The 27,056-nt window shown below is 41.6% G+C and overlaps 2 protein-coding genes and 1 non-coding gene across 3 annotated transcripts in view; 1 reads left to right on the top strand and 2 right to left on the bottom strand.

Moving 5' to 3' along the window:
* Positions 1-5,014: 5,014 nt before the first annotated feature.
* On the bottom strand, positions 5,015-5,086 carry TRNAE-CUC (transfer RNA glutamic acid (anticodon CUC)). Its single transcript has one exon. It is a non-coding gene; the product is annotated as a tRNA-Glu (tRNA).
* Positions 5,087-9,234: 4,148 nt separating this feature from the next.
* On the bottom strand, positions 9,235-14,994 carry LOC130034593 (STING ER exit protein-like). The gene is made up of 2 exons (XM_056126211.1): positions 14,978-14,994; positions 9,235-10,220 (listed from the first exon to the last, which is right to left on the bottom strand). Exon 2 carries the CDS (start codon positions 10,200-10,202, stop codon positions 9,534-9,536), a length of 669 nt encoding a protein of 222 aa, XP_055982186.1. The 5' UTR covers positions 10,203-10,220; positions 14,978-14,994; the 3' UTR covers positions 9,235-9,533.
* A 4,500-nt stretch (positions 14,995-19,494) lies between these two features.
* Positions 19,495-27,056, top strand: part of NCOA7 (nuclear receptor coactivator 7) — a 179,562-nt gene continuing 172,000 nt past the window's right edge. The window contains exon 1 of the mRNA XM_056125866.1: positions 19,495-19,638. The gene's annotated coding sequence lies outside the window, so the exon portion shown is untranslated. The remainder of the gene's footprint in view (positions 19,639-27,056) is intronic.

Raw genomic sequence — 27,056 nt, 5'->3', positions numbered from 1 at the left:
ATCTGTATACTTACCACACTACTTTTATTACTACCACTGCTTTAAAAGCTCCCTAAAATGCCAATTGATTCAGCCTTTCTGGAAAACAATATGGAAGGACATTCCTTGAAAAACTAGAAATTGAGCTTACATGCAACCCAGTAATGCCATTCCTGGGAATATAGGCCTAGGGGCCTATAAACGCAATGCAGAAAAGCCATCTGCACTCCTATGTTCATTGCAGCACTATTCACAATAGCCAGAATATGGAAGTGACCTGAGTGTCCAAGAACAGCTGAATGGATAACATAACTATGGTACATCCACACAATGGAATACTATGCAGCTGTTAGGAAAAATTAAGTCATGAAAAACATAGTATGTGACTAATACCCAAAGACAGCAGAAATAATGGTCAGGAGGATTGATCCATGGTAGAAAGCTTGCAACAAAGAGGGAGGAGGAATGCAATTAAGACTGAGAAGGGCATTCCCTTTTGTTCTCTCTCTCCTTTTGAGTGCTGCCACAGAGGTGGGGTGGGATGGGGGAGTGGGAGGGGAGTGGGAGGAATACTAGGATCATTGGTGGTGGAGAATGGGCACTGGTGGAGGGATGGGTACTTGATCATTGTATAACTGAAACCCAAGCACAAAAACTTGTAAGTCTACAACTGTGCCTCATGGTGTTTCACTAATAAAAATTTTTTTTAAAAAGACTGAGAAGGTACCACTATGACAATGATAGTTGGAAATGATCTCTCTTGATAAGAACTGAGTGTTGAAAGGATATGTATGATATCCTTTCAGTAACAGTATTGCAAAATACAGTGCCTAAAAGGAAAGAGAGACAGAGACAGAGAGACAGAGAGAGAAGGAAAATCTGTTATAGAAGCAGGTTGTGGAGATGGGATAAGGGTGAGGGCAGATGACAGGGAAACTAAGGATGGGTGTTGGGACATTGGATGGCTAAAATTCATTCATGAACAACTAACTATCTCATGGTGATTCAATTAAAAAATTTTTTAATTAAAAACAATTTTGAAAATTTAAAAAAATGTCCCCGGAGTGTTTCTTATTCTATCATTTATCCTCTATTAATTTAACACCCTTGCTTTTATATGTAGTTTGTCATCTATGTGTACTTCAATAAACAATAGGCAATGAGGCCTTCTGCTTTGTCTTATTCCCTGTCAGTACCCTTCCTAAATTAATAAGCTATAACCAAATACTTAGCCATTTCCCCTTAATTCTTCCTCATCCGTGATACAAATAGTCTTATTGCCTTTCAAGACCTATACCTACAACAGTAATTAACATGAAAAAAAAATTTCATGCATTTGTTAAATTCACGAATGAATGAATAAACTTGATTTTTAGTATTTTTAGTTATTGAGAAAGTCCACCGCTTTTCTCCATGAGTTGAGAATTCTTCCTTTGGGCTACACTAGCAGGGGACAGGGACAAATGGAGACGTTACTGGTACCCGCTTGAGCAAATCAACGATTAACGGGAAGTCAAGTGATCAAGTGAATTCTTAATTGATAATCCCCCTTTATGGAACACTCAACTCCCTGCCTTGGTCTTCTCTCCATGCTGCCCAAATTGCACACACAGTCCAGTGAGGTGGAAGAGATTTCAATGAAGATTCTTCAATGAAGATTCAGGATTAAGGAGAGGGGGAGCCATCGGGAATTCTAAACTGGAGTAGACACCAATTCTTTAGCATTACCTTGGCCGCTTCTTGGAAAGCATACTCTATAGATAAAGGTTAAAGATTCAGAGAAACTGTGTCACTTTCCCAAGATAATCCAGGCTAACACAGCTGATACCGTAAGGTTGAATACATAATCTGACTACTGAGCAAGAGTGATTTGCTTTTATTTATTAATATCGAATTTTCTTCTCTTCCACAATATATTCTTCATTGATTATATGTTCTCTTTAACCTAGACCCACAGTGTCTTGAATCATGTTATATCCCTCTGGGTTCATAGAAAAACTCACATAGTATGGCACTGTGGGCTGTCTTCCAACAACAGTCTTTTCTATACCCCATGGTCAGTGTCTCATCACCTGTCTTTGCTTAATTTTCTTCCTCCTTTTTTAGGGGTGGTGATAGCTGAGTAAGTTAGGAGGGTGGAGATAGATTCCTAAGGGGTTTTCTTCAGATCCTAAGAAGATCTGAGGGACTTTTGTGTGATCAGCCAGCAGATGGTTTAATATTAGGACCCAAGGATGCATTGCTGTTCCGGTGCACTCAGGTTCAGGGAACCACTTGGATGCAGAAATGATGCTCAGGGGATCTGAAGGAACAATGTCATGGCAGACCCTAAACTATTTCCTTATCTTCTTCACCTTTTTACTTATTTATTTGCTTTTGGGTCACACCTGGCTCATGCACTCAGTAATTACTACTAGTGGTGCTCAGGGGACCATAAGGAAATCAAACCTGGGTCGACCACATGCAAGGCAAACGCCTTACCCACTGTGCTATCACTCCAGACCCTTCTTCACCTTTTTAAACAATTCTCATTTCTACTTCTTTCTTGTATCTCTCTTACCTGTTCATTGTCTCTTACTATTCTTTTGCAATCTCTTTTCTACTTATTTTTCAAGTCTCCTATATTGTATTCTTCCCTTCATTTATTCTTAGATTCTTCTTTTAAACAGAACCAAGTCTTCTTAAAGTTCTCAACTAACCCCGTCTTCTCAAAACTTTAAACAAAAATCACTACTTTCAACAATTAATGTTATACTCGGTGCTTCCAAACCATTTGGCTACGCTTCTGCTGCAGGAATCAAACTCACCATAGCATGTCTCTTCATTTTATTTCGCCTTTCAACCACTGTCTATGCCACTCCACTTTTACTAACCAGAATGAATACAAATTATGTACTCATTACTAATTCGTTCCTACTCCTAACCCTTAATATTTATCACACACCAAGGTTTCTTCTGTTTGTTTGCTAATTTTTGTTTTGGGGGCAACACCTTGGGATTCCCAGGGCTTACTCCTGCCTGGCTCTGAGCTCAGAGATCACACCTTGAGGACTCAGGGGACCTTATTAGGTGCCAGGAATGGAAACTGGGCCGGCCACATGCAAAGGCAAATGCCCTACCTACGTTACTATTGCTCCAACCCCAGATACCAAGGCTTCTTGCCTTTCCTTTGTCAATCCTTAGTTTGTATTAAGTGTCTCCAAATCAGAATTTGGAGAGAGATCGTTGGACCCACCCTGCACTGTTCCTCAGCACAGGTGCTATTCTAGATCCCCCAGACATAGCCAACCTTAATGCAGATACAAAATTTTGGTCTTTCAGGATCCCCTTAGATAATATTCTTTCTTCTCTCTTCTCAGTGGATTCCCCTCTTCTCTACATGCTGTCAGCCTTCAGAATAACTTAGAAACTAGTTTTTAGGCCCACAATTTTTTATTGTGGGCAGGGCATTTGCCTTGTATGCGGCTGACCTGGGTTCGATTCCTCCACCCCTCTCTGAGAGCCCGGCAAGCTACCGAGAGGATCTCGCCCCACAGCCAAGACTGACAAGCTCCCTGCGACTGATTCAATATGCCAAGAACAGTAAGAAGTCCCACAATTTGTTATGAGATGTTACTGGTGACTGCTCAAGCAAATTGATGAACAACGGGAGGACAGTGCTACAGTGCTATTTTCATTGCAGTGCTCACTTCCTTTTCCCTCCCCTCAACACTTACCATGATTATTTGAAGTGCCTAAGTCATAAAAAGATAATCAGTGAATGGTGTCTATTATTTTTTTAATGGCAATAATAATAACAAGTCTATGCCTGTCTTTATTCCTTAAACAGCCGAAACACACCTTTTTTCAATCCCCTGGCATCTACCCTCACACATTTCTAGTATCATTAGTAAATATCATTTTCCTTTTCCAAACCTGTCAGTGCAGCCAAAAGAAAGCAAAATAAAGTCATTGTAATTGTCATCAAGTCTTATTCTACTTCTATCCTATTTTTAAAGTTCAGCTTTAAAATACAGCAGCTCAAAAATTGGAAAAACTTTGAATTGTTTGAAAGTCCACAATCAAAAACTATTCTAAAACCTATGTAATAGTTTTTTCTTCTCTTAGATTCCAAATTTTCCATATTTTCTTTTGGGAAACTCCCAGATCCCTACTTTTCGTGGAATGTAAAAATTCTAGGTATCACTTAATTGTACATTCCGAGGGGCCTGTATTTTTAATGTGAACTCACACCCCAGCTTCAAATTATTTGCAAGATTTGTGTGACTCTCAAAGAAAATTTAAATCTTAGATAAAATAATTATCTAAGTGAGTTATGAAGAAAAACTATGAGACAACAACTTGATAAAGAAGTAACAATGTATCTCAAGAAAGATCTTAGACTCATAATGGAGTCTCATAAAAACACATAAAACAGGATAACAATAGCCCAAATATACACAAATAATTTCAAAGCACACAATCTGAACATACAGAAATTGACTCTGAGAGTTATGCACATTAACCATCCAAAAATTATTTTTGCTTTTTAATTAGTAACACAAAGATTAGTCAAAGGCTTAAAGTTACTGCTCATGTACCTACACAAATTATCTTCTGCAACTGGAAAATGCAAATTTTATCAGTGGCTTTAATAAGCTTTTAGACAAATATGCTAGTACTTTAGAATTAGGAATAGTTATGTTGTATTTGATGGTAAATAACATTTTCTGTAAATAGGTAGGCGTGTTTTAAATGTTTAATTAAATAACATACAGTTAAGAAATAGAATTTTTCTAAATATAAGAAGAAAAAATAAATAAATAAATAAAATTACGAAAAAAAAAAAAGTAAGGTGGAGTTCATGCCCAATTCAATCAGCTAATCAGTGGCTGAATAAATAGCAGTACTCCTACATTAAAAAAAATAGAAATTTTCAAAAAGCATTAAAATCTCCGCGAAGTGACTTTATGTTTTAATCAGAAAGAATCGTTTTGAAAAAAATAAATTGATCAATTCCGTGTTCTGACGTTGCATCGAGAAGGAAAAAGTCGCTTTCCCTGACCGGGAATCGAACCCGGGCCGCGGCGGTGAGAGCGCCGAATCCTAACCACTAGACCACCAGGGAGCTTAGAAGCAAGGTTCTCTAGAATGTATTTGGTTCTTTGTAAGTTCTCCACGTGATTCTCAACCAGTAGAAAACAAGATTATTGTTTCTAAGCTCCACCTACTGCGCTCCGCCTCCAGATCGCGGTTTCCGAGCCCGGTGCACAAAGTCGTAAAGCTCTTTCAACAGCTCTGCTGAGCCTTGCAAAAGATAAAAGCAAAAAAGAAAAATTCTGGAGTCTCCAAATCCCGTGTTCTAAGTGCCAAATGGCAAAGCCGTCCTGAAATTTCGTTCTAAATGGTCTGAAGTTTTGATTATACAGCATGTAAATATCTATACATAAATGTTAACGCTACCCAAACTTACAGCTGGCATTCTCAGCTTTTTATTAATCTTCTAATTTAACTTGTCTCTCTCTGTTTTTCCCTCTCATGAAGCTGTTAAGTTCCTCTAGATATTTAACTAACTCTAACGAAAAGCTTGTTACCAGAGGAGAGCTTTTCTCGTTGTAGGGCTGGCACAAAGCGTTTAATCTCTGGATGTGAGTGGAGAAGAGCCTCGTGGCCTTAATTGGATTCGATTTTATATAAATCTTGAGGATTACTTCGTGGGAGCCAGACGAAACTGAAAGTAACCTATCCAGGGATCTGCCCTGGGATTTAAAATATTCAAACCCATTGAGTTTCTATTATCGTCACCTTTTTCAAGCTATGTTATCATCTAGGCAATTGTTTTACCTGTTTGATATATTATGCACCAGACACAGTCAGGAAATACAATTTACCAAAGAAACCGTGCAGTCCAGCCTCTATTCAGAAACTTGCCTAAAATGCGAGCAGAAGGCAAATTGCATGTTGCTTTTAAGTGCCAACCATTATTGAAGAATAAATGTAACTCGCAGACGCTCGCTGCAAGACGGAAGGAGGCTTAAGTAAAACGGATATAAATGTGTAATGAATTTATAACATCCGGCGCCACTGTGAATTACAACGATCATCTACTACCGTAGAATTTAGACAAAGCTGTGTTTTAGATTATTTTTTCTTTTTTTCAGCATCTGAGATGGAGTTTACAGTATTGATAAAAATGTATCTAAAATGTATCTAACATGTATTTACTATTATGCAGCCAGCAGAGGAAAGGGTTTATTAAAAATAATAAGTGTTTAAAAGGTCACTCCCCCTCCCCCGAATTATAAATCATTCTATTCAGTTTTTTTTTTAATTAGGTCTTCCTATCCCAAGGAATCTTAGGAAATGGGATTCAATAGGTAATTTTACTTCTCAGATGGGAACTGGCAAAGCTGAGGCTTAAACTGTTTAGTTCTGAATAAAATATAAACTAGATATATTTATAAATAATTTTAGTTTAAATGTTAGTAAGTTTAGCCTTTGAAATATTTTTTGTGTGCACAAGCTCATAGCTATGTGTTTTACTCAAACACTTATTCTGAATTATTCCATTACTACAGAAAATTGTGAGTAGAGGAAGTGAATATTGTAGACCATGCATCAGAGCTGTTCCAATTTAGAAACCAACATCATGGGATTGAAATGTGACTGTGTGCTCAGAAATCACTACAGGCCGTGCTCAAGGGATCCAACCTGGGTTGGTCCTGTGCAAGTCAAGTCCTGTGCACTATTCGAACATTTATAATTGTAACTGTGATTTGCATTATTATTATTATTATGTTGTTGTTGTTGTTTTTGTTGTTTTGTTTGGGGGCCACACCCAGTAGTGCCAATAGTGCCAGTAGTGCCAGTCATGCTCAGGGCTTAACTCCAGGCTCAGCAGTCAGGGATCACTCCTGGCAGACTCTGGGAAATGACACATTGTGCCAGGGACCCAACCCAGGTCTCCCTTGCTACAAGCAAGGCAAACAACCTTACCTGCTGTACTCTCTTCGGCCCTTGTATTATTATTATTATTATTATTTCACAATACTTATCTAGATTCACTAATTGTTAATATTCTGCAATATTGCTTTCTCTTTTTGATTTTCCTACTTATTATGAATCAGCTAAGGGTAGTTTCAAATATATTACATAAAGCATTGTCTTTACCATATATTTCCTAAGAACAAAAATAAAATGGTCATATTTAGAAAATTTAATTCAATATTATTATAGTTAATAATCAAATTTTTCCTTGTGCTTATACCTTATAAAATTTTATTATAATTTCAGTAATAAGGATGAAGTTTATGATATTGATGTACAAAGTCACTGCACACCACTAACACATATGTCTATCACCCTCTACTCATTCCCTGCCCCTATGCAAACCTCTGGTCCTGCCCTCCCACCCACCCCTATTATTTGCCTAATGACAGTTATGGTTGGGTACACACCGTTACCTCCCTAAAAACCACCATGTGCTCCAGACCCACCACCTATTTTACAGTGTTATTTTCATTCAAGTTTTTCATTCCCCTCTTATCTCCTTCCCCCAAATCTGGCACTCTCGAATCGGGAATCCTGTGTTCAAATTAGTTGATACTGTTTAGACTCTTGATTTGTTTCTCTGTGTAACAAATGGCAGATCATCCTTCATTTGTCCTTCTGCTTCTGGCTTATTTCTCTCAGCATGATACTCTCCCCTTCCATCCAAGTTGCCACAAACAGCAACTTTATTTTTTCTTGTGGCTGCACAGTATACTGGAGTGCTTATATGCCACAATTTTTTATTCATTCATCTGATTTTGGACATTTGGGTTGTTTCCATATCTTGGTTATTATAGTAGGATCTGCAGTGAACATAACTGTACATGTATCTTTTTGAATTAATGATTTTTGGTGGGTAGATACCTAGAAGTTTGACAGCCTGGTTAAATGCAGGGTCCATAATTACTTTTTTGTTTTAGGGACACAGCTGGTGGTGCTCATGGCTTACTCTGAGGTCTGTATTCAGGGACCATTCCTGCTGGGGCTCATTCTGGGGTGCTGGGAATAAAAGTTGGGTCAGCCGTGTACAAGGCAAGCATCTTACCTGCTGTTCTATCTGTCCAGCCTCATTAATATTTTTTGAGAAATCTCTGTATTGTTTTCCACAGGAGCTGGACTAGATTACATTCCCATCAACTGTAAATGTAGGTTCTTTTATGTCACCTTACCACCAATACGTGGTGTTTCCAGGATTTTGATGAATGTCATTCTCACGAATGTGAAGTGACATCTTGTTTCAGTTTGCGTGTCTCTGCTTTTACTAAAAGATAGTGAGCACTTTTTCATATACTATTTGGTCACCTGTATGTCCTTTCCATAACAACTTTTATATTTTTTTCTTTTTTATCCAGGATCCATTCAGATATTGTATGTCACCTTTAGTTATATCTATTTTTGTAGGTTTTTTTCCCATTTAATCTGGAAAAGTTTTCTAATTATCTGGCAGGTGGGGCAAGAGAGATAGTACAGGGAGTAAGGTGTTAGCCTTGCAAGTTGCTAGACCTGGGTTTGATCCCCAGCACCCCACAGGGTGCCCTGAGGTCTCTAGGGACACTCCCTGAGCTTAGAGCTAGGAGTAAACCTGAAGTGCTGCATGTGGTCCCAAATCCTAAACAAGTAAAAAGAAGTGTTTTTGGACAGGAAAACTGTCTTAAGTAATGTCTTTTCAGTGCATTACATCAAAAAGCATACAAATGTTCATGTATTGCATTATTTTAATAGCAAACATAGTGGGCAGAAAAATGCCCCCAACGAAGATGTATCTGTCTTTTCCTATGAATATGAGAATGCTACTTTACATAGCAGATATGATTATTAAGGATTTGTGATGGAGATTATCTTGGATTTTCCAGGTGGGCGCCACATCATCACAAAGCTACTTAGAAGTGGAGGATTGTAAAAGGTTAGGTCACATGATGTGATTGAAGGAAGACAGAAAACCCCAGCTTTTGCAAGGGGATCTTTAGAAGTGGGGAAAAAAAACAGAGAGAATTCTTGTGTAGAAACTCTAGAAAGTAACCAGCGCTGTCCAGACTTTTAGATACATCCTAAATTCTGGATTACAAAGCTAAAATAAAAAAAATTATGTTATTTTAAAACATAAATTTATGGTAATTTTTTAATAGCAACAGGAAACTACTCTTTTTCCATGTTTACATATTTATTCTGGCATTTTAAAGAACTGGCACTCCAGAATCAATATATTCAAAGTATCTAAACAGTTTAAAGAACTTACGTCACAGGAATCCAACAAAACGCAAAGCAAACAAACATATACAGAAATGCTTTGAAAAGCTCAACTCTAAAAGCAGATCAGGTGGTCTCACGGGAACTACTGCATGTACAATGCATCACTGGAAAGCCCCACAGAGCCTTCTGCTGGGGCATAAATAGGAGGACAGGTCCGTGGAGACAGGAAAATAACAATTTTTTTTTTAAAAAAAAAAAGAGGAAATAAAAATCAAACAACAGTTTCCCCCCCTCCTGCCGGAAATGCTTCCAACCAGCTCGGAGCAAGGTCTCGCTCACTTGAACTGGTTGTCAATCAGCGTCCCCTTCATTTTGGCCTTCTTGGCCTCCAATTCGGCCAGCTCTTGCAAACGCTTCTTGCTCATGCCTTTGCGCTCCAGCTGCTTCTCAATCACTTTGGCGTTCTGTGCGTAAGAGTCGGCCACTTCCCGGGCCTCGATCTCCTCCTCCTCTTCGTCGATGGTAGACACGGTCACCGAGCTGAACTTGCCCATGTCTTTGGTCCGCCTGGTCATCATCACCTTCTTGGGCGGCTCCTGCTTCTGCGTGTAGATGTTGGTCTTCCCGAAGCCCTGGCCGAACTTGACGAGCGCCCCGTCCACGATGAAGGTCACGGCGGCGTTCTTGGGCTGCGCCTGGTAGAAGAGTGGCAGGCCGCACTTGGCACACTTCTTCCGGTACTGCCGCTCGATGCCCTCGGGCCGGCGCAGGTACGTGGTCTCCTCGTCCTCCGTGTTGCAGAACTTGTGCGCGTGCTTCACCCCATCAATCACCCGCGACCGATCCCGGGGCCTCATGGGCAGTTTCTCCAACTGACAATCCAGCACCAAGACCATCTGGCCGCACAGGCAGTAGTAGACGTGGAGGGGCTTCTCGCCGTCATCATATTCTTCCCGGTCCCGCGTGTCCGAGCAGACCACTGAGCGCGATACTACTTTTGGCATCGTTCCCAGGTATGCCAACTAAGTGCCCGGCAAGCCAAAAAAAAAAAAAATCAACAGGAAACTTAAAGTTTCATTTTATGATATAGTTATCTGCCCTATTTCACTACTGTCAGTTTATCTTTTACACATGTAATTATAAAAGAGAAAAGAGAAAAAGATATCCATTAAGTGATACTTTTTTAGTTTACATAGCTTTTTCCTATTCCTCAGCAAACTTTAACCCAATGGTTTTAGCATCGACTGATGTTGCTTGCCTGAACGATTATTACTTATAGCAATTACAAAAATGGGGATATAGTCTAACATTCATTTAAAGAAATTTCCTTTCCTTCCTCTCTATTCTTTATTAATTTAAAAATCTCAGTCTGGGTTAAAGACAGTTTGGTACATTTACACAATGGAGTACTACACAGCTGTTAGAAAAGATGAAGTCATGAAATTTACATACAAATGGTACTACATGGAAAGTATCATGTTAAGCGAAATGAGTCAGAGAGGGATAGACATAGAAAGATTGCATTCATCTAGGGAACATAAAGTAACAAAACAGGAGACTAACACCCAAGAATGGCCGAGATTAGTACCAGGAATTTTGCTCCATGGCTTGGAGGCCAGCCACACATGCTAAGGGAAAAGGGAGCTCAGATAGAGAAGGGAGCACCAAATAAAGGGTGTTGGGAGGATCCTCCAAGGATGGGAGAAACATGCTGAAAGTAGACTATAGACCAAGCATGATTGCCTCTTTTGCAAACCACAACACCCAAAAAGAGAGAGAGAGAACAAAAGGGAATGCCCTGCCACAGAGGCAGGGTGGGATGTGGGGGATGGGGAGTGGAAGGGATACTGGCATCCGTGGTGGTGGGAAATGGGCACTGGTGGAGGGATGGGTATTTGATCATTGTATAATTGAAACCCAAGCACAAAAATTTGCAAGTCTACAACTGTACCTCATGGTGTCTCACTAATAAAAAATTTAAATAAATAAAAACGATGAAAGGCAAAATTAGGCAATAAAATGGTGTGTTCAAGCTAAAAAAAGGTCTGGTTTCGTTCTTTTTTTTGTTTTGTGCTTTTATTTAATGTGTGATATCTCTTGCTATAGAAATATATTTGTTGCTAGAATCGGTTGCACTATTCATTTAAATCTTCCCAAAGTAGCCAGGCTACTGGCTGGCTCCCGTGTTTAAAATTATTTTATTGAGGTAACACTGTAAACACAAGTGTGTAAATATTCCTATGTTTCAAAGGTACTCCTGTACATTTCTGAGCAGCTCTTCACTTCCTGGCACAAAATGTTCCGGGCATACCCTTTACTCTGTAGATTAAGAATAATTAACACTTTCATGTAGAAATATCCATTTAAAACTTTTTATACTTTCTATTAATATCTTTTGAAGGTGGTTTAATTTTCAATTTTTAATATTATGATACACAGCAAAGCCTGACATGCTACCCGTAACGTATTCAATATGCCAAACACCGTAACAAGTCTCACAATGTTACTGGGCCCGCTCGAGCAAATCGATAAACAACGGGAGGACAGTGACAGTGAACTTTTGATAACTGCATGATATTCTATTGTGTACATTTTATTTAAAGTAGTTCCATGTATCCCAGCAATTTGGGTCATTTAAATTATTTCCAGTCTTGCTGTTATAAAAAAAATACTATTATACTGGCCAATATAACTTTTAACACTCTTTTTTAAAAAAAAGTTAATTTACTCATAAGGGACACATCTGAAAGAGCTTGCTATATTGGAATAAAACACCGTGGAATTTAATCGAAAAGTCAGTTATGTTTATTGACAATTTTCTTTTCCACTTTATTTTTAACTAAGGAACGTCAGACACTGTATTAGGTACCAAAGACATCATAGTGAACAGAGAGATCCCTGCTTTTAAATCTTAGACTGTGTAATGCAAGTAAACAAGAAATTACTATGTGGAACAGCAGTGGATAGTAAAAGAAATATATACTATGCTCGAAGTTAGTATGTTCATTTAGATGATTTAAAACACATCTTCCCTTATATACACTTTGCTGATGGGAATATAATATGGCACAGCCATTCTCGAAAAAATATTTTGGCAGTTCCTTATAAAACTAAACATGCACTTACCATATGACCCAGCAATTATACTCGTGGGCACATTTCCCAGAGAGATGAGAATCTGTGTTCACAAAAAAATCTGCCCACAAGTGTTTTTAGCAGCTTTACTTATAATAACTCCAAACTGGAAGAAAATACGTCCCTCAATGGATGAATGGCTAAACTGGCACATTCATACCATGGGATATTTTACTAACAAAAGCAGATTACTGATATGCATTACAACTTGTATCGTTCTCAACAGTTATACTTGATAGCAGGAAAACACTTTGAAGGGCTATGCACTGCATGATTCCATTTACATCGCACTTTTGAGAACATATAGACATGAGAAAGTTTAGTGATTGACAAGCATTAGACTCGTGCTAAGTTACAGAATACACATGACTTCAAACGGTCAGGGTTGTGTGATCCTTGAAGTGATAAATAGTCCTGTACCTTCGAGTGGCAGTACAAGAACATGTGTAGATGATAAAATCGCATTTTAAAATATCCCTACCCTGACGTGAGTAACTGGTGGAATCTGACTAGTCTCTAAAGATTAGACCAATCTCAGTTTTCTGGCTTTGGATATTGCACTGCAGTTAAGCAAGATATTAGCCCATGGGCTAGAAAGATTATCTCAGTGTGCTGAGCACATGTTCTGCATGCAGGAAGTCAGGGTTCTATTCTCAGCATCACACGGCCGCTGAGCATCACTAAGTCTCAAGCATAGAGCCAGGAGTAGCCCAAAGTAGCACCTAGTGTAATTCAAAAATGGAATCTTTTTTTTTAAAACTCACCCTGGAGAATAGCTGGGTGGCAGAAGTGAGGTTGGGAATTTCCCTGTACATTTTCTGCAACTTTTTGTGAATCTATAATTATTTTATTTTAAAAAAAACTCCGTTTCAAGCTTATTACACTGGAAATTTCTTCCACACACTAATCCAAACAACTCACCGCCACTTAATGTCATTTTAGCAATTATTATTTTACGAATTTATTTCAGAACTTAAGTTACATCTTAGCATCAATATCTTCATTAAACCAGTTAAGGTTTGTGGGCTATGAGAAAAATATGTAGTAGGTTTCAAGATATTCAATAGATGAGTCTCCAACAGAAAAAAAAAAGAGCAGAAATTGTATAAAGGCAAATATTTAAGTAAGTTGTGAGCTAAAAAAGGGGTAAGTTCTTTGTTATTTTTGCAGTGTCATTACCTTCTCAGCAACTGCATCTAAATAATCAGTCATAAATTTTCTTGAAGGTGTCTAGACAACATCCATTTCTACTCATGTCAGAATTTCCTCAATATACTCTGCAAAGCTCTTTTCCAATGACAAGGACATTTTTACCATGTTTTTAGATTTTTTTGTTCTGTTTTGAGGCCACACCCATTGGAGCTCAGGGCTTACTCCTGGCTCTCCTCTCAGGGATCACTTTAGGTGGGCTCAGGGGACCTTATGGGGTGCCCAGGACCGAATCTCAGTCAGCCATGAGAAAGGCAAGGGCTTATCTGCTGTACTATCTCTCCAGCCCTTGACTTTAGATTTTATTACAAATGAAGAGACTCACTGTATCTATATTTGAACCAATGTATATTTAAACATGTGAACCTGTTCATATATTTGAACACTGAACCTATGTATATTCTTCTCAGGACTCAAGGTGCTATCTTTCAAATGCTGGATCAATGACCCAGGTGTGAAAATGAGCCACTGCTTGCTTTCAACGCTACTGAATAGCAAACTTTCACTGCCTCTAGCTGTGGAATAATATTCTTGCACCTCCAACCGACACCATCAGATACTTGAAGACTCTCACGTCTTAACTAGCCCAAGTTTGGTTTTGAAAGGTGTTTTTGTGCTAGGAAAAGGACCTGTTGCTCATGAGTGTATTAATTTTTGTTAGTTTTGCAGTGCCAGAGTTAAAACCCTGCATTCAAGACAGGTGAGGCAAGCATTCTAACACTGAACCACACCCCTGGTTCAACCATTTAAGAATGAACTTTAGGGCTGGAGTGACTGTACAGTGAGTAGGGCATTTGCCTTGCATATGGCTGACCCAGGTTCAATTCCCAGCATCCCATATGGTCCCTCGAGCACTGCAGGAGTAATTCCTGAGTTCAAAGCCAGGAGTAACACCTCTGCATCACTGGGTGTGACCCAAAAAAGAAAAAAATGACTTCTAGGGGGGCAGAGAGTTCTTTGTGGCTCTGTAGTTCTTCTTCCCCTGGACAGTGGTTAAGACACTTCTCTCACATGTGCCAAGCACAGAGGAGCAAGGAGCATTCCTCAAGCCCCTTCCCAAATAAATAAATGGAATATAAAAAATAAGAAATGAATTTACTTAGTGCTAGTAGATCAAACTCATAACCCAACATATAACTCTCTGCTGTAAGTACCGTTACCAAGAAAACTTCCAGTTTCCGTTGTTCCAATGACTGTGAGCTCATGGTGTATCCAAGGAGCCTTTTGTTTTTGGAAAGTATGAAAGTAGAATTTACCAATATTCCTGTACTTTTTGTCCTGTGAGAGAATACCAGTGTTGTGTCTAAAAATAGATGCACTAACCATACTTAACTTTAACATAATCTTTAGAGGAGTATGTAAAAAAAAGAAAATGGACATTTACGATATCAATTGCTTTTGTTGGTGATGTTTCTAGAAGCTATAAAATACTTACCTGAGTCAGCCAGAGCTTAAGGGTGCGCTGCTTCTCTCCAAATATACCAAAATCTCATCACACAGCGTTCTTCGTTCTGGAGTAAGAGGACAGTTTGGGCTTAGTGGCACTATAGTGACTGCTACTTTCAAAGGGAATAAGAAGATCAGTTTTCATATTAAATGGAAACCCATAAAATTGATAGCATTGCCTTTATCTCACCTTTCCCCTTCATTGCATCATCTGTCAAGAACCTCTAATAGCGAGATACCATGAAGGGTACCAATGCTATCTATAATATCTAAAAAAAATATTATAATCATGTAATCTGTTATAGTAACAATTAAGTTTCTGAAGGCTATCTTCTAGATTTTAACCTAAGCATCATCCATTAATTCATTTCATCCCTATTTCCTCCCTGTAAAATTCATTGATTAAAGTTCTATAATTATCCCCCTTTTATAGATAAAGCAGCTGAGGTTAAGTAATTTATTCCTAGCTCAGCAGATAATAGAATTGTACACCGAAGCTAGAGTCTAAATTCTTAGATTCCATATTCTTAAGAGTACAAATTCTAACAATTTTTGATTTGTAATATATTAAGATTTTTCAAAATATGTAATATAACTAGATTCTGTCTTTTATTTAGAGCAATATTGTTCAAAATCATTTTCTGCAGTAAAAAAATATTTTTATATGCCATCCAAAAGAGAAGAGAGTGTTCACGAGCCACATGTGGCTCTTCTGTACTTGAAATGTGACTAGTGGAATTCAACAACAACAACTATATTTAAATTTAACTGGCCATGTATGACTAAAGCAATCAGACATATTTAAAGAATGAGGAAATGATTGAATTTCTTCTCATTTCTTCGTATAAATAATTAGATGAATCAATAAATACTGAGGTACTGAAACAAAGAGTCTTAAAGGAGGAAAGTCACCTCCATCCCCAAGCTATGGAATAGAAATCTTATACTGTGATTTTCACTGCAGTGCAAGCACAAAATATAGCATGTAGTCCTGGAGGAGTACATGCAGATAGGAGAGGATCCTTAAGTTACACGCATTGTTTTTCAAAGGCTCTCATTTTATAATCGACAGTTACTACTTTTAAAATCCATACTTGGAAATCGGAAAGATAGTTTGGCAGCAGGAGCAGGTTAGGGCACTTGTCTTGCATGCAGTAGGTTGGGTCCCTGGCACCCCATATTGTACTAAGCCCCTCAGGAATGATCCCTGCATACAGGACCAGGAGTACACTCTCATTGCAGCTGGGTGCAGTCCCAAAACAAAAAGTAAAATACATTCTTGGTTATACATTTCTAACTTAAGAAATCACTAATTCCCTACACACACACACACACACACACACACACACACACACACACACACCATCCCTTTTCTCTGTTGTGAGGACTATTATGACAAGCGATCATGGAAATGATTAAAAGAGCACCTGTGCAATTTTGGGGTTTGCCAAGGAGGCACACTCCTTTAGTTTTGGTGCCACAATGTCTCCCTTGAGGGGAGGAGAATCACGCCATGGCCATGATGCTTGCATCTCTTCTCCTTTCCCTCTTCCTCTCCCTCTCCCTCCTTCAATCCCCCCTCTCTTTTAGTACTTGCTGACTTCTGCACTCTGAAGTCTTGATGCTCACACATACCTGAGTGTGGTGCAATCAGAAATCCCTTTTGGCATCTGGATTCAAAACAGCAGAGTTGGCAGGACGCTGCCTGCACATTCAGGGGGCAGCAGCTATGGCAGGTAAGTTCTGTTTCAGCGTTGCAAGGCAGGAGCCTCAGCACCAAACCATCTCCCTTCTGCCTCCTTGCTCATTTGTTTCTGAACAAAACAAGCTACCTAGATAAAACAAAAGAGGATACGGATGGCAAAGGATGGTAAGCACTAAAGAATGGCAATTCAATGGGTATTTCTTACAGAAATTACGTTCTATGACAGACTTCTATGTAGCACTGTAGCACTCCCGTTGTTCATCGATTTGCTCGAGCTGGCACCAGTAACGTCTCACGACAAATCGTGAAACTTGTTGTTACCATTCTTGGCATATCAAATACTTCCAAAGTGGCTTGCCAGGCTTTGCCGTACGGGTGAGATACTCTCTGTAGCTTGCTGGGCTCTCGGGGGGGGGGGGGGGGGGGGGAAGGAATCTAACTCAAAAGAAGAACTGCTAAGTTCTTATCGACTCTGTGCTATCACTAATCATCCCACATATACATTCCTGTAACTGAGATGTTCTGAATTTGAATAATAAATACTATTGTTTGTCAGTGTTTCTTGATTGTAGTCAGTGCAGCTTCTGCACTGCAATTCAAGGGACCTGTTTTTAAAAATTCACAGTTTGCATTGCTACGGAAGATCTACTTGCCTTTCTGAAGAACTAACCTTATGTTGAAGTATGGTGGAGCCTCCCCAGACTGCCCCAGTATTCAATGCAAAGGACTGAGAATGTGGTGATGCTCAGATTCTGTGGTGCAGGGGATTATACAGATAGCAGTGATGGGGACATGGGACATCCAGGCCTGTGCCAGGATGTGTGGGGACCAGATGGTGCCGGTATGGAGCCTATGCTACACATATGCACCAGCCATTGTACTATAGCTGCTACAGTACTATAGCCAGTGTACTATTTTACTTACTAAAATCCTTACAGCACTCATCAAAGAAGTGAGACAGGAACTCAGCTTCTCTGGACATCCCAAACCAGGTTCAACAAAATTAGTCTAGCCCGGCAAGCTACTGAGAGTATCTCGCCCACATGGCAAAGTCTGGCAAGCTACCCATGACGTATTCAATATGCCAAACACAGTAACAACAAGTCTCAAAATGGAGACATAACTGGGCCCGCTGGAGCAAATCGATGAACAACAGGAGGACAGTGACAATGATAAATATATGTGTGTGTATATATAATATATATATATATGTTGGCTTTTGTGCCACCCCCAGTGGTGCTCAGAGATCATGTCTGTTGGGGCTCGGGGGACCAAATGTGGTTTGCAGGATGGACCAGGTCAGCCATGTGCAAGGAGAGCACCCGAAGTGTTTGGGCCTCGGTTCAACATACTTTAAAAGCCCACTTTCCCATTGAAAATAATTTCCAACTAACACAACAGAGAGAGAGAGAGAGAGAGAGAGAGACCCCTAATTCTTCACCTTCAAATCAAAAAGACGTAAATCTGCCACCCAATTTTTCTACCTCCTCGAGGCAGAATTGGGCAAATGCCCCGTTCCCCCCCCCCCCCCCCCCACCACACACACACACAATTTTGCAAGCTGGTATCCTGAGCACTTACAACCGAAATTCGAGAACCACTGCTGCTGAAGGCTTGCTCCAGCCTGCCTCGCTGGAGCCTGTTAGAGCATAAGCCGAATCAGCAACCAGGCGCCCGCTAGCTCCTGTGCCTGTGTCTGTGCGTGCGCGCCCGTGGCCTCTGGCACACCAACCTTATCAGACCAGCTGCAGGCCGGGGCTTGAGGGTTTCTCTGTGTGTAAGGGCAAACCTCAAGTCTAGATACTCCGAGTCACCCTGGCCTTGCTGGCCGTGAGGATTTCGAAGGGATAGGAACAGCTAATAAGCAGGGCCCCCCCACAACAGATGCAAATCCTCCCCAGCCTGGCTTTCTCAAGGAGGGCCGGGTCGCCACATTCTCATTGTAATGATCTGTAATGATCGCAATTTGGCAGCCCCTGGATGCTTGTACCCGGGACGGGAGCCGGAGGTGGAGGTGGGGGGGGGGGGGGGAGGAGAGGGTGGGCCCGTCTGCGAAATGCAACGCCGCGAAAGGACAAGAGGGTTCAACTGACTGCGGGCCGGGGATCCCAGAGCAGGAAGGAAACTCCCAGGCTTTTCGGCGGCTCGGGAGGACGGTTTAACTCCAGTTCTGCGTTCCGAGCCTTCCGGGCCGCGAAAGGGGTGGGCGCCGGGAGCCGCGTGCGGGGGTATGACGCCGGGGAGGTAAGGCCACGGTGCTGGGGGGGGGGGGGGGGGGCGTGGGGGGAGCTGGCCGGCCCGCCGCCCGCCGTCGGAAGGCGTCACCCTGGGCCCAGGCCCTACGGAGGCCGCGCGCGCAGCTCTCCGGGGGCGGAGCCGCGCGGGGCCGGGCTCGGGGGCCGAGCCTCGACCGCTGGGGGTGGAGGGAGTGTCCTGCCCCGGGGGGCGCCCGAGTGCGGAGGATGCTGCAGCTGCAGCCCGAGCCGCCGAGCACCGCCGCCCAGCTCGGGGGCCCCCGCCGCGACCGAGGGGCGCGGAGCGTGGCGGCGCGGGCCGGGCGGAGCTAGAGGCGGGCGTCTGCACCCGCGTCGCGCCGCTCGCCGCTCCCCACTCGGGCCGGGGCGGCCGATCGTGTGGCGGCTTGGATGCCCTGACCAAGCGGGCGCGGCTGCTGCGGGGTGGGCGAGACGCTGCCGCCGTGGGGGAGAAGAGAGGCCCGAAGAGTCCCGCCGGTGGCCGCCTTAACCAGCGCCGGACGCTGGTCGCCGGGGCCGCGCGACGGTGGTGTTCCAGCCTCCTCCTCCTCCTGGGCTCACCCCGACCCCCAGCATCCCGCTTCGCGGATGCGCTCCCCCGCGCCGAGCAGCAGAGGCCACCGCTCCCAGAAATGCGTGTGCCCGACCCCCTTCTCCCAGACCCGAAGAGCGGGCGCCCCCGCCCTGTAGGTAGGTGGGTGAGGCGGGGACTTGCCCTCGCGGTCGCCTGCAGCAGATGCTGCCGCTGGGGACTTGGCCCCGGGGCTGGGGCCGGGGCCAGCCGAACTTGCCTCCCGCAAGAGACTCCGGGCGCAGCCCCCCACCCCCGCCCCCCAAACCCCGCTTTAACCTGGCTACCACTTCTGCAACCGTAGCGCAGGAGAACCGGACCCTTCTCCGCCCAGCCCCTGGCCGGGGTGGGATGCGCGTGCGGGCGGGGGCGGGGAGGACAGGTGGGCCGGGGACTGTATCCGCCCGGGTGCGGGGCGGGGCGGGGCGGGGTGGGGAGGGGAACGGGGTACCGTTGCATTTCCAGCATTTCAGCTAGGAATATGTTATTGTATTCCCTCCTCGCTCCCTTCCACCCCACCGGGCTGGATTAGCAGACTTCGATCTTCCCGTCTGAGCCCCACTTGTCACCAAGCAAAGCGTTATTTTCAGTGGCTTGTTGTAGTCGCTGGCGATTGTTGTGTCTTTCTGAGCGGGCTGAAATGAAACTATCGACGATTGTGTCTCTTCCAGTCTCCACGTTTAGGGCCGTTTGGAGAAGGCACTGTGAGACGCCAGGGTTTGGGAGACGCCAGGGAGGCGGGGTATTCACGCTAGGAGCCACTTTCGGTGGAGGGGCACGCGTGGCAAGTTTGATACAGGTGTCGGGAGTTGAGAATCTGCTGGAAGGATGCACGGAGTCGGCCAGCAGAGGCAGCCGAGTGCGCGGCTTTAAGTTCCAAAAAGGTGCTCTGGTCGTGTGTTTTCGAGAAACTGGTTTTTTGAATGTGCTTCTGGACGTCGAGTGTAAAGTTCAGGCAGCAGAGCTTGAGCCGACCACTTGGCACGGCGACCCCCCCCCCCACACACACACACACGCACACCCGCCCCCCGCCTCGCCTCCCTTTGTTTTATACCAAGCGCTAAGCTTTTAGAGTCTTGCAAAGTTGAAAGAGGTCTGCAGAGTTTTGTTGATGTGTTAAGGTTTAGATCTCTGGAAGGTGAGTAATGGAAGTTGCGGGAGGGCAGCGTTTTCGTCTTGAGGATGTTAAATCCTGCCAACCATCTCTTGCTCATTAGTTATTTGTTGAATGAACAGTTCCAAGCCTTATGTAAAGCAACAATTTTGAATTTGCAGGGGCTTATTCTGTGGCTGTTGGCGGTTTAATTGTATTAAAAAATCAATTCTTAGTTTAAATAGCCACATTTAGCTATTTTAAAACAATTTTGAATTTTGACATGTTAGGACCAAATGCTCTCCCTCAGTTAGGACCTAGGTATTATTAAACGAGGCAGTTATTTCCAACTCCTTATAGTTTATTTCATGGCTAAGATGGTAAGTTTTCCAGTCTCCTTGGTCATCAAACATATCTTAAACTCAGACACAGTGTTTTTTAAAGTACAATTCAGGTTAAAAAGGAAGATTCAGAGTTACTCCAGAGCTTAAGGTGATTTGGTTAATAAGTGACATGTTAACTTGTTTTAGAATTGAGTTGTTGCAGTTGTTCTATTTTAATGAGTTTCATTCCAGGTAAAAGTTAAAAAATTAAGTACTAAGAAGTTTCTTATTCCTAAATGAGTCTAAGGACCTGGCACAGAATCACTTTTTCAACTGTATGGTGTTTCCTCAAACATACAAGTGTGTGCCAGTTTCCCAGTTGGAGAACTTGCAAAGTTGGGATTGTAAGGCTTAGTTCTTTCCTGCTTGTGAATTGTATGTCATCTTGAAAAATAGCAAGGATAGTGTGACATTTCATTTTATTTTTTCACTGTGATATTTTCTTATTTTGATTTTGCTTTCATGTGGGTTTTAGGAATAAGCATAAGACTCTTTTCAATTTTATTTTTTAGGCCAGGGGGAAGGTGGGTGGGTGCCCACAGGCTGTGCTTAGAAGATCCTATTGCCCCAACAGGTCATTTCAGAAGCCCCTCCACTACAGGAGTCTGAGGATTCAGTGATGCTCCGGCCTGTTGTTTTCTGGGACCTCCAGACCTGCATGCATTGATGTTCAGGGACTGTGCCAGGGTTCAATCCATAGTAAAATCTACTGTCCTAACTGCTATACTGTCCCCTGTACTGTGGCCCCTCTTTAGTTTTTTGTTTTGTTTTGTTTTTGTTTTGTTCTGTTGACCAGTTATCTGAGTGGTCCACCTATTTCTTTCTTTCTTTCTTTCTTTCTTTCTTTCTTTCTCTGTCCATTTTTTTCACTGCCTTTACTACGTATAATACAAAAGACTTTTTCTCACAAATGTATGATTCTCATTTATTAAAATGTTTTCCTAACCTCTTTGGGTTAGGAATGAATGCTTTTTTTCAGGGAAGGTGAGTGGCACAGAGGCTGGGCCACACGCAACCATGCTCAGGGCTCACTCCTGCTCTGTGCTCTGGGATAACCCCCGGGTGGTGCTTGAGGACCATTTTTGGTGCTGGGATTTGAACCGGGGTCAGCCCAAGGTCTAAGGAATGAGCACTTGTAATTCAAAGTAGTAAAACTAAGGGAGCTGACAGTGGGAGAAAACTTTTTTAAAAAATGTCAGATTTATTAAAACACATTTCCCAGTGAAATTGCTAAATTTTACCCACCTTCATTTGTAATTAAGGACATTTATAATTTTGCACATAATTGATATTCTTTTTCGTTCATTTTAAAGCTCCTAAAAGAACCCCCAAGGTTACAGTAAACTGTACTTTTATTTTTATGTTTGTTTCTGGGCCACACTCAGTCATCCTCAATAAGATTACTCCTGGCTCTGCAATCAGGGATTACTCCTGGTGATGCTTAGGGGAAGGTATGCTTTGCTTGGGGATGGAACCCAGATCTACCACTTGCAACACAAGCCCCTTTACTGTTGCTTTGGCTTCTGCAGTATTTTTTGTTGCTTTGGGGCCACATTCAGCAATGCTCGGGACTTACTCCTGGCAGCACTCAGGAATCATTCCTGGCAGTGCATGGAGGACCATATGGGAAGCTGATGATCAGAATCATCAGCTGCGGGTAAGGCAAGTGCTATACACCCGCTCCAGCCCCAAGCAATATTATTTTTCTTTGTATCAGATGATAAACATTTGTTCATTTCACACACAGGAAGTTGAGCACTGTGGGGGGGGCACTCTTAGTTTCAAAATAATTCAAATTAATGCTGATTTCCAATCTCAGAAGGGGGAAAAAGCTTTTTCCTGTTTGTGTCTGGTATCCAAATGGGCCATGCCTCTGTGATTGCATGACTCAATGGGGTCCTCATTTGTGTGCCCATCTGGAATGCAGCTTAGAAGACCTGAATTAACTCTTTGAGTTCCATAACTCAGGTTTTGTTCCTGACACTTCTATCTTTTCTCACTGAATGTTTACTGTACTTTTTAAATTCAAACCCATAATTTTTGTTGTTTATGTCCATTAGGAATCCCCTCATAGAGATGTTGCAGCCAAAATTGGTGAAGAAAAGGGCCCTAAAAGAAAATTAGTATGACCTTGAATTTCAAATAGTAGGGATTGGAGAAGAACTCTTGTGTACAAATCTTCTCTTAACAGTTGAGTAGACTGCCCTTGTATTTGTACATGCCAGAGGCTATGGATTGACTGCTCATAATTTTGATAAAAGATTGAGTAGTCATGTTTGCAGAGGCTTAATTAAAAGAACCCCCCAGCCCCCACATCCTCCCAGACCCCTCCAATTGTAGGCTGTAGGTCAAGAGTCTAACCATATCTTCAGAAACATCATTATTTGTTTTGCATATTTGACCCCTCTCCCTTGTGCTTGCCTTGAGGGATTCTATTAAGAAGCATAGTCATCAGAAACCTATTGTTAGGTTAGTTGAGAGCTGATTAGGATCATGGTCCTATTTGGAAATTCTACAGCTCCTGTTTGAAAATTCATGCAATAACAATTCAAGATGAACTCAAGATGTCCAAGAGAAGCTTTACTTCCTTTAACAAAGAAGCTGGTCTTTATTTGCATGGACAGAACTACAGTCAAATAAATGATTATATTTCATTTTATGATTGCCATCTAGAAAGTATAGTCAAATTTGCAACTCAATTTTAATACGCTTATAAAAATCTATGACAATTGATGTTCTAACATTTCCTGTTGTTTTTTTTTTTAAAAAAACTTTTATTGAAGTCCTGGGATTTACAATTCGTTAGTCACACTTTTTATGTATACATCTTCTCAGTATTTATACATAATTACACCTATCATCAGAAAACCCACACCCTCCTCCCAACACCTCCTTGTCCTTTGAATGTAAGATCAGAATAGGCAGAATCTTCAGTTCCAATGACTTTGACCAATTGTTGTTCCTTTACTGTCACTGTCCTCCCATTGTTCATCGATTTGCTTGAGTGGGCCCAGTAATGTCTCTACTGTGACACTTGTTACTGTGTTTGGCATATCAAATACGTCACAGGTAGCTTGCCAGGCTTTGCCATTCGGGCGAGATACTCTCGGTAGCTTGCCAGGCTCTCCGAGAGGAGCAGATGAATCGAACTCGGGTCAGCCATGTTGGCCACATGCAAAGCAAACACCCTACCCGCTGTGCTATCGCTCTAGCCCTATGTTTCTTTTTTATTCCACATATGGGATATACAGTGTGTGTGTGTATGTGTGTGTGTAGGTGGTGACACCTACATAAAGATGAAAAGATCTAATACCTGAAGTTTCTCAGAATTATATATCAGTGGTATGTTAATAGTATAATATTTTCAAAAATTAAGTCTATTTTAGACGCATATAGATTCAAGTAACTAATATGAGTAATTCTGTGCTAATACATTTTAAAGTTTACATGAAATAGGTAAATCCTGCAAATAAAAAAATTTAGCAAGAGCGAAGAAAACTTAAAGGAGAAAATCTAAATAGGCCTAAAAAATATAAATTGTATTTTATGTAAGAAGGAATATTGGCATCATATTAGAAAATATAGCTACAGCTTAAGTGTCTACATTAATAAGTAAAAGCTTATAATAAAAATCTATGAATGTAAAAAACCTTATTAGACAGAACATTCAGTATAAATGATATGTTAATTTGTTACTGAACTGAAAATGTATAAAATTCTTCAACAGGAGTAAGTAGATAGGAGTAAATATACTGTTCTTAGTCTAGTAGAGAACAGCTGCAAATGCCATAAGTGAGTGTCATACCCAATACCTCATGTTGGGACGTTGTCCTGTCCTTTAAAGAAACTCCTTTAACCTTCTGGAAAAATTGGTTTCAAGGCTATGAATTCCCTCAGCTGTTACCTGTCCATGAAGCTCTGTATCATTCCTTCAAATCTGAATGATAATCTAGCTGGGTAGAATATCCTTTGTGAGGTGTTTATTTCATTGTGGGTTTTGTACTCTATCCCTCCATTCTCTCTGGCTCATAGAGTCTCATTTGATGGGTCTTCTTTGAATCCTATAGACTTTCCTCTGTATATAAGTTCCTTTTTTGTCTTGCTGTTCTCAATACTCTTTCTCTGTCTTTGGGTTTTGTCATTCTGAGCACAGTATGTCTTGGAGTTTTCCTAGATAAGTCTATTATCTCTGGGACCCTTTTGGCATCTTTAAATTTGGTTGGCTGTTCCTCAACTCTGGGGCATTCTTAACTGTGATTTCTTTAACTATGGGTTCTTCAACAAATTTGCCTTCCTGGTTCTCAGGGACTCAGATGATTCTTACAGTGATCCTCTTGAGCTCGTCCCATAGTTCTCTGGTGACATTTCCTTGTGTCTTAAACCTCTGTTCTAATTTGTTTTCTTTTGATTCTGACCTAATTATATATTTCCATTTTACTGAGTTTATTTTAAGTTAACTCACATGTCTTATGGAACAAGGCAAAGTATGAAGCATAAAACAAAATGAATTTTGAAGAGCATGTACAGAATTGATCTCTGGACACGGTTCAGATTGATTACAAGATTAATTGGTTGTATTTTGAACAACTATTAGAAATGTAGTATTTGCACTTATTTTATTGTCAGATGGAAAACAATGTTACATAGTTTTTCAGCTTTGTTTTGCTTTTTTAAACAGTTAAATGTATGCTCTTTTATCACTGAAGTTGGTAAAAGGATTTCATTTAAATCCATATCTTTAGAATACTTGCTTTATATGCTATGTTAGCTTTAATAAGGGATTTATTCCATGTAATAAAAACCATCACTGTCACTATCACTATCACCCCATTATTCTTCAATTCGCTCGCGTGGGCTCAGTAACGTCTCCATTCCTTCCTGTCACGTGCAAGTGTAGCCCGATGACATATTGGGGGCTCCTTCAGGGTCAAGGGAATGAGGACCCTTCATTGTTACTGTTTTTGACATATCGAGTACACCACAGGTAGCTTGTCAGGCTCCGCCATGTGGGTGGGATACTCTTGGTAGCTTGCCAGGCTTTCCAAGACAGATGGAGGCTTTTGGGGCAGCCTCTAATCACCTTTACAGGTGTTCCCAGTCAGGCATATAGGCGGGTATAATACTCTAAGTAGCCTGCTGGGTTCTCTGAGAGTGAGAACTAGAGAATAAGAGGTCGTGGGGCTGCAAATGCGGCCGCACGCTTCCGGGAACTTGGTTTTATAGTCTCTGGATGGCCGTTGATGGGTTACACGGCAGTTGATCGGTGTAACTGTCTAGCTACTGGAAGGTGGGGTTGCTGGGTGGAGGACGCCCAGTCCCAAACCAAGCAGGCTTGGAGATCTCAGCCCCGGGTCCCATACGCCTGGGTTCCTCTGCCAGTTCTTTGTCCAAGCATGTGGAGAGTGGTCTCAGCATGACTTTGGCTGGGTTCAGGAGGTCTTCAGCTGTCAGGGCTCTGCTCGAGGTGGAGAGGGAAACTCAACCTGCCCTCCTCCAAAGGGCCCCGGTGAGAACAGCCAGGCACGGGGGCAGGAGACTCTGCCTTGTTCTCTTCCGGGAGCTTGGTTTCATAGCCCATAAAAAAAAAACCATATTTTGTCAAATGCTAGCCTCTGCTATCCTAATACTAACCACACATCCTTACATTTGACCTTTTTAATAAGTGATTTGTTTGAAAAGTTTGCACTCCCTTTTTCAGATTATTTATTTATGCAGGTGTTTGGAGAACCACCTATGAAGTTGGTTAAAATGGAATCATGTATTGTATGTGTGTATGCATATATGTGCATGTATATGTATGTATGTGTGCGTGCATATGTGTATACATACTCAAGACCAAGTATATTTGGCATGTTTATTACAAAGCAACATAAATTAAAATTCATTTCAAGAAGTCTCCAATGGAGATGTTACTGGGCCCGCTCGAGCAAATCGACGATCAACGGGAGGGCCTTTACCTTTACCTTTACCATTTCAAGAATAAGTCAAGAACTCAATGCAGGAGCCCTTGGGATAAAATATAATTTAAATTCAAAGGTGCAGCTTGAAACAAAGAGTTTGG

Source organism: Sorex fumeus, unplaced genomic scaffold (genome assembly GCF_029834395.1).
Source record: "Sorex fumeus unplaced genomic scaffold, SorFum_2.1 ptg000061l, whole genome shotgun sequence".
NCBI classification, from domain to species: Eukaryota; Metazoa; Chordata; class Mammalia; order Eulipotyphla; family Soricidae; genus Sorex; species Sorex fumeus.
The sequence above is the reverse complement of the archived record's forward strand: the minus strand, read 5'-3'. Positions and strand labels throughout refer to the sequence as shown.

What these genes read in the sequence shown, in the direction of transcription:
- LOC130034593 (XM_056126211.1), bottom strand. Translation starts at nt 10,202, where the DNA reads ATGCCAAAAGTAGTATCGCGCTCAGTGGTCTGCTCGGACACGCGGGAC.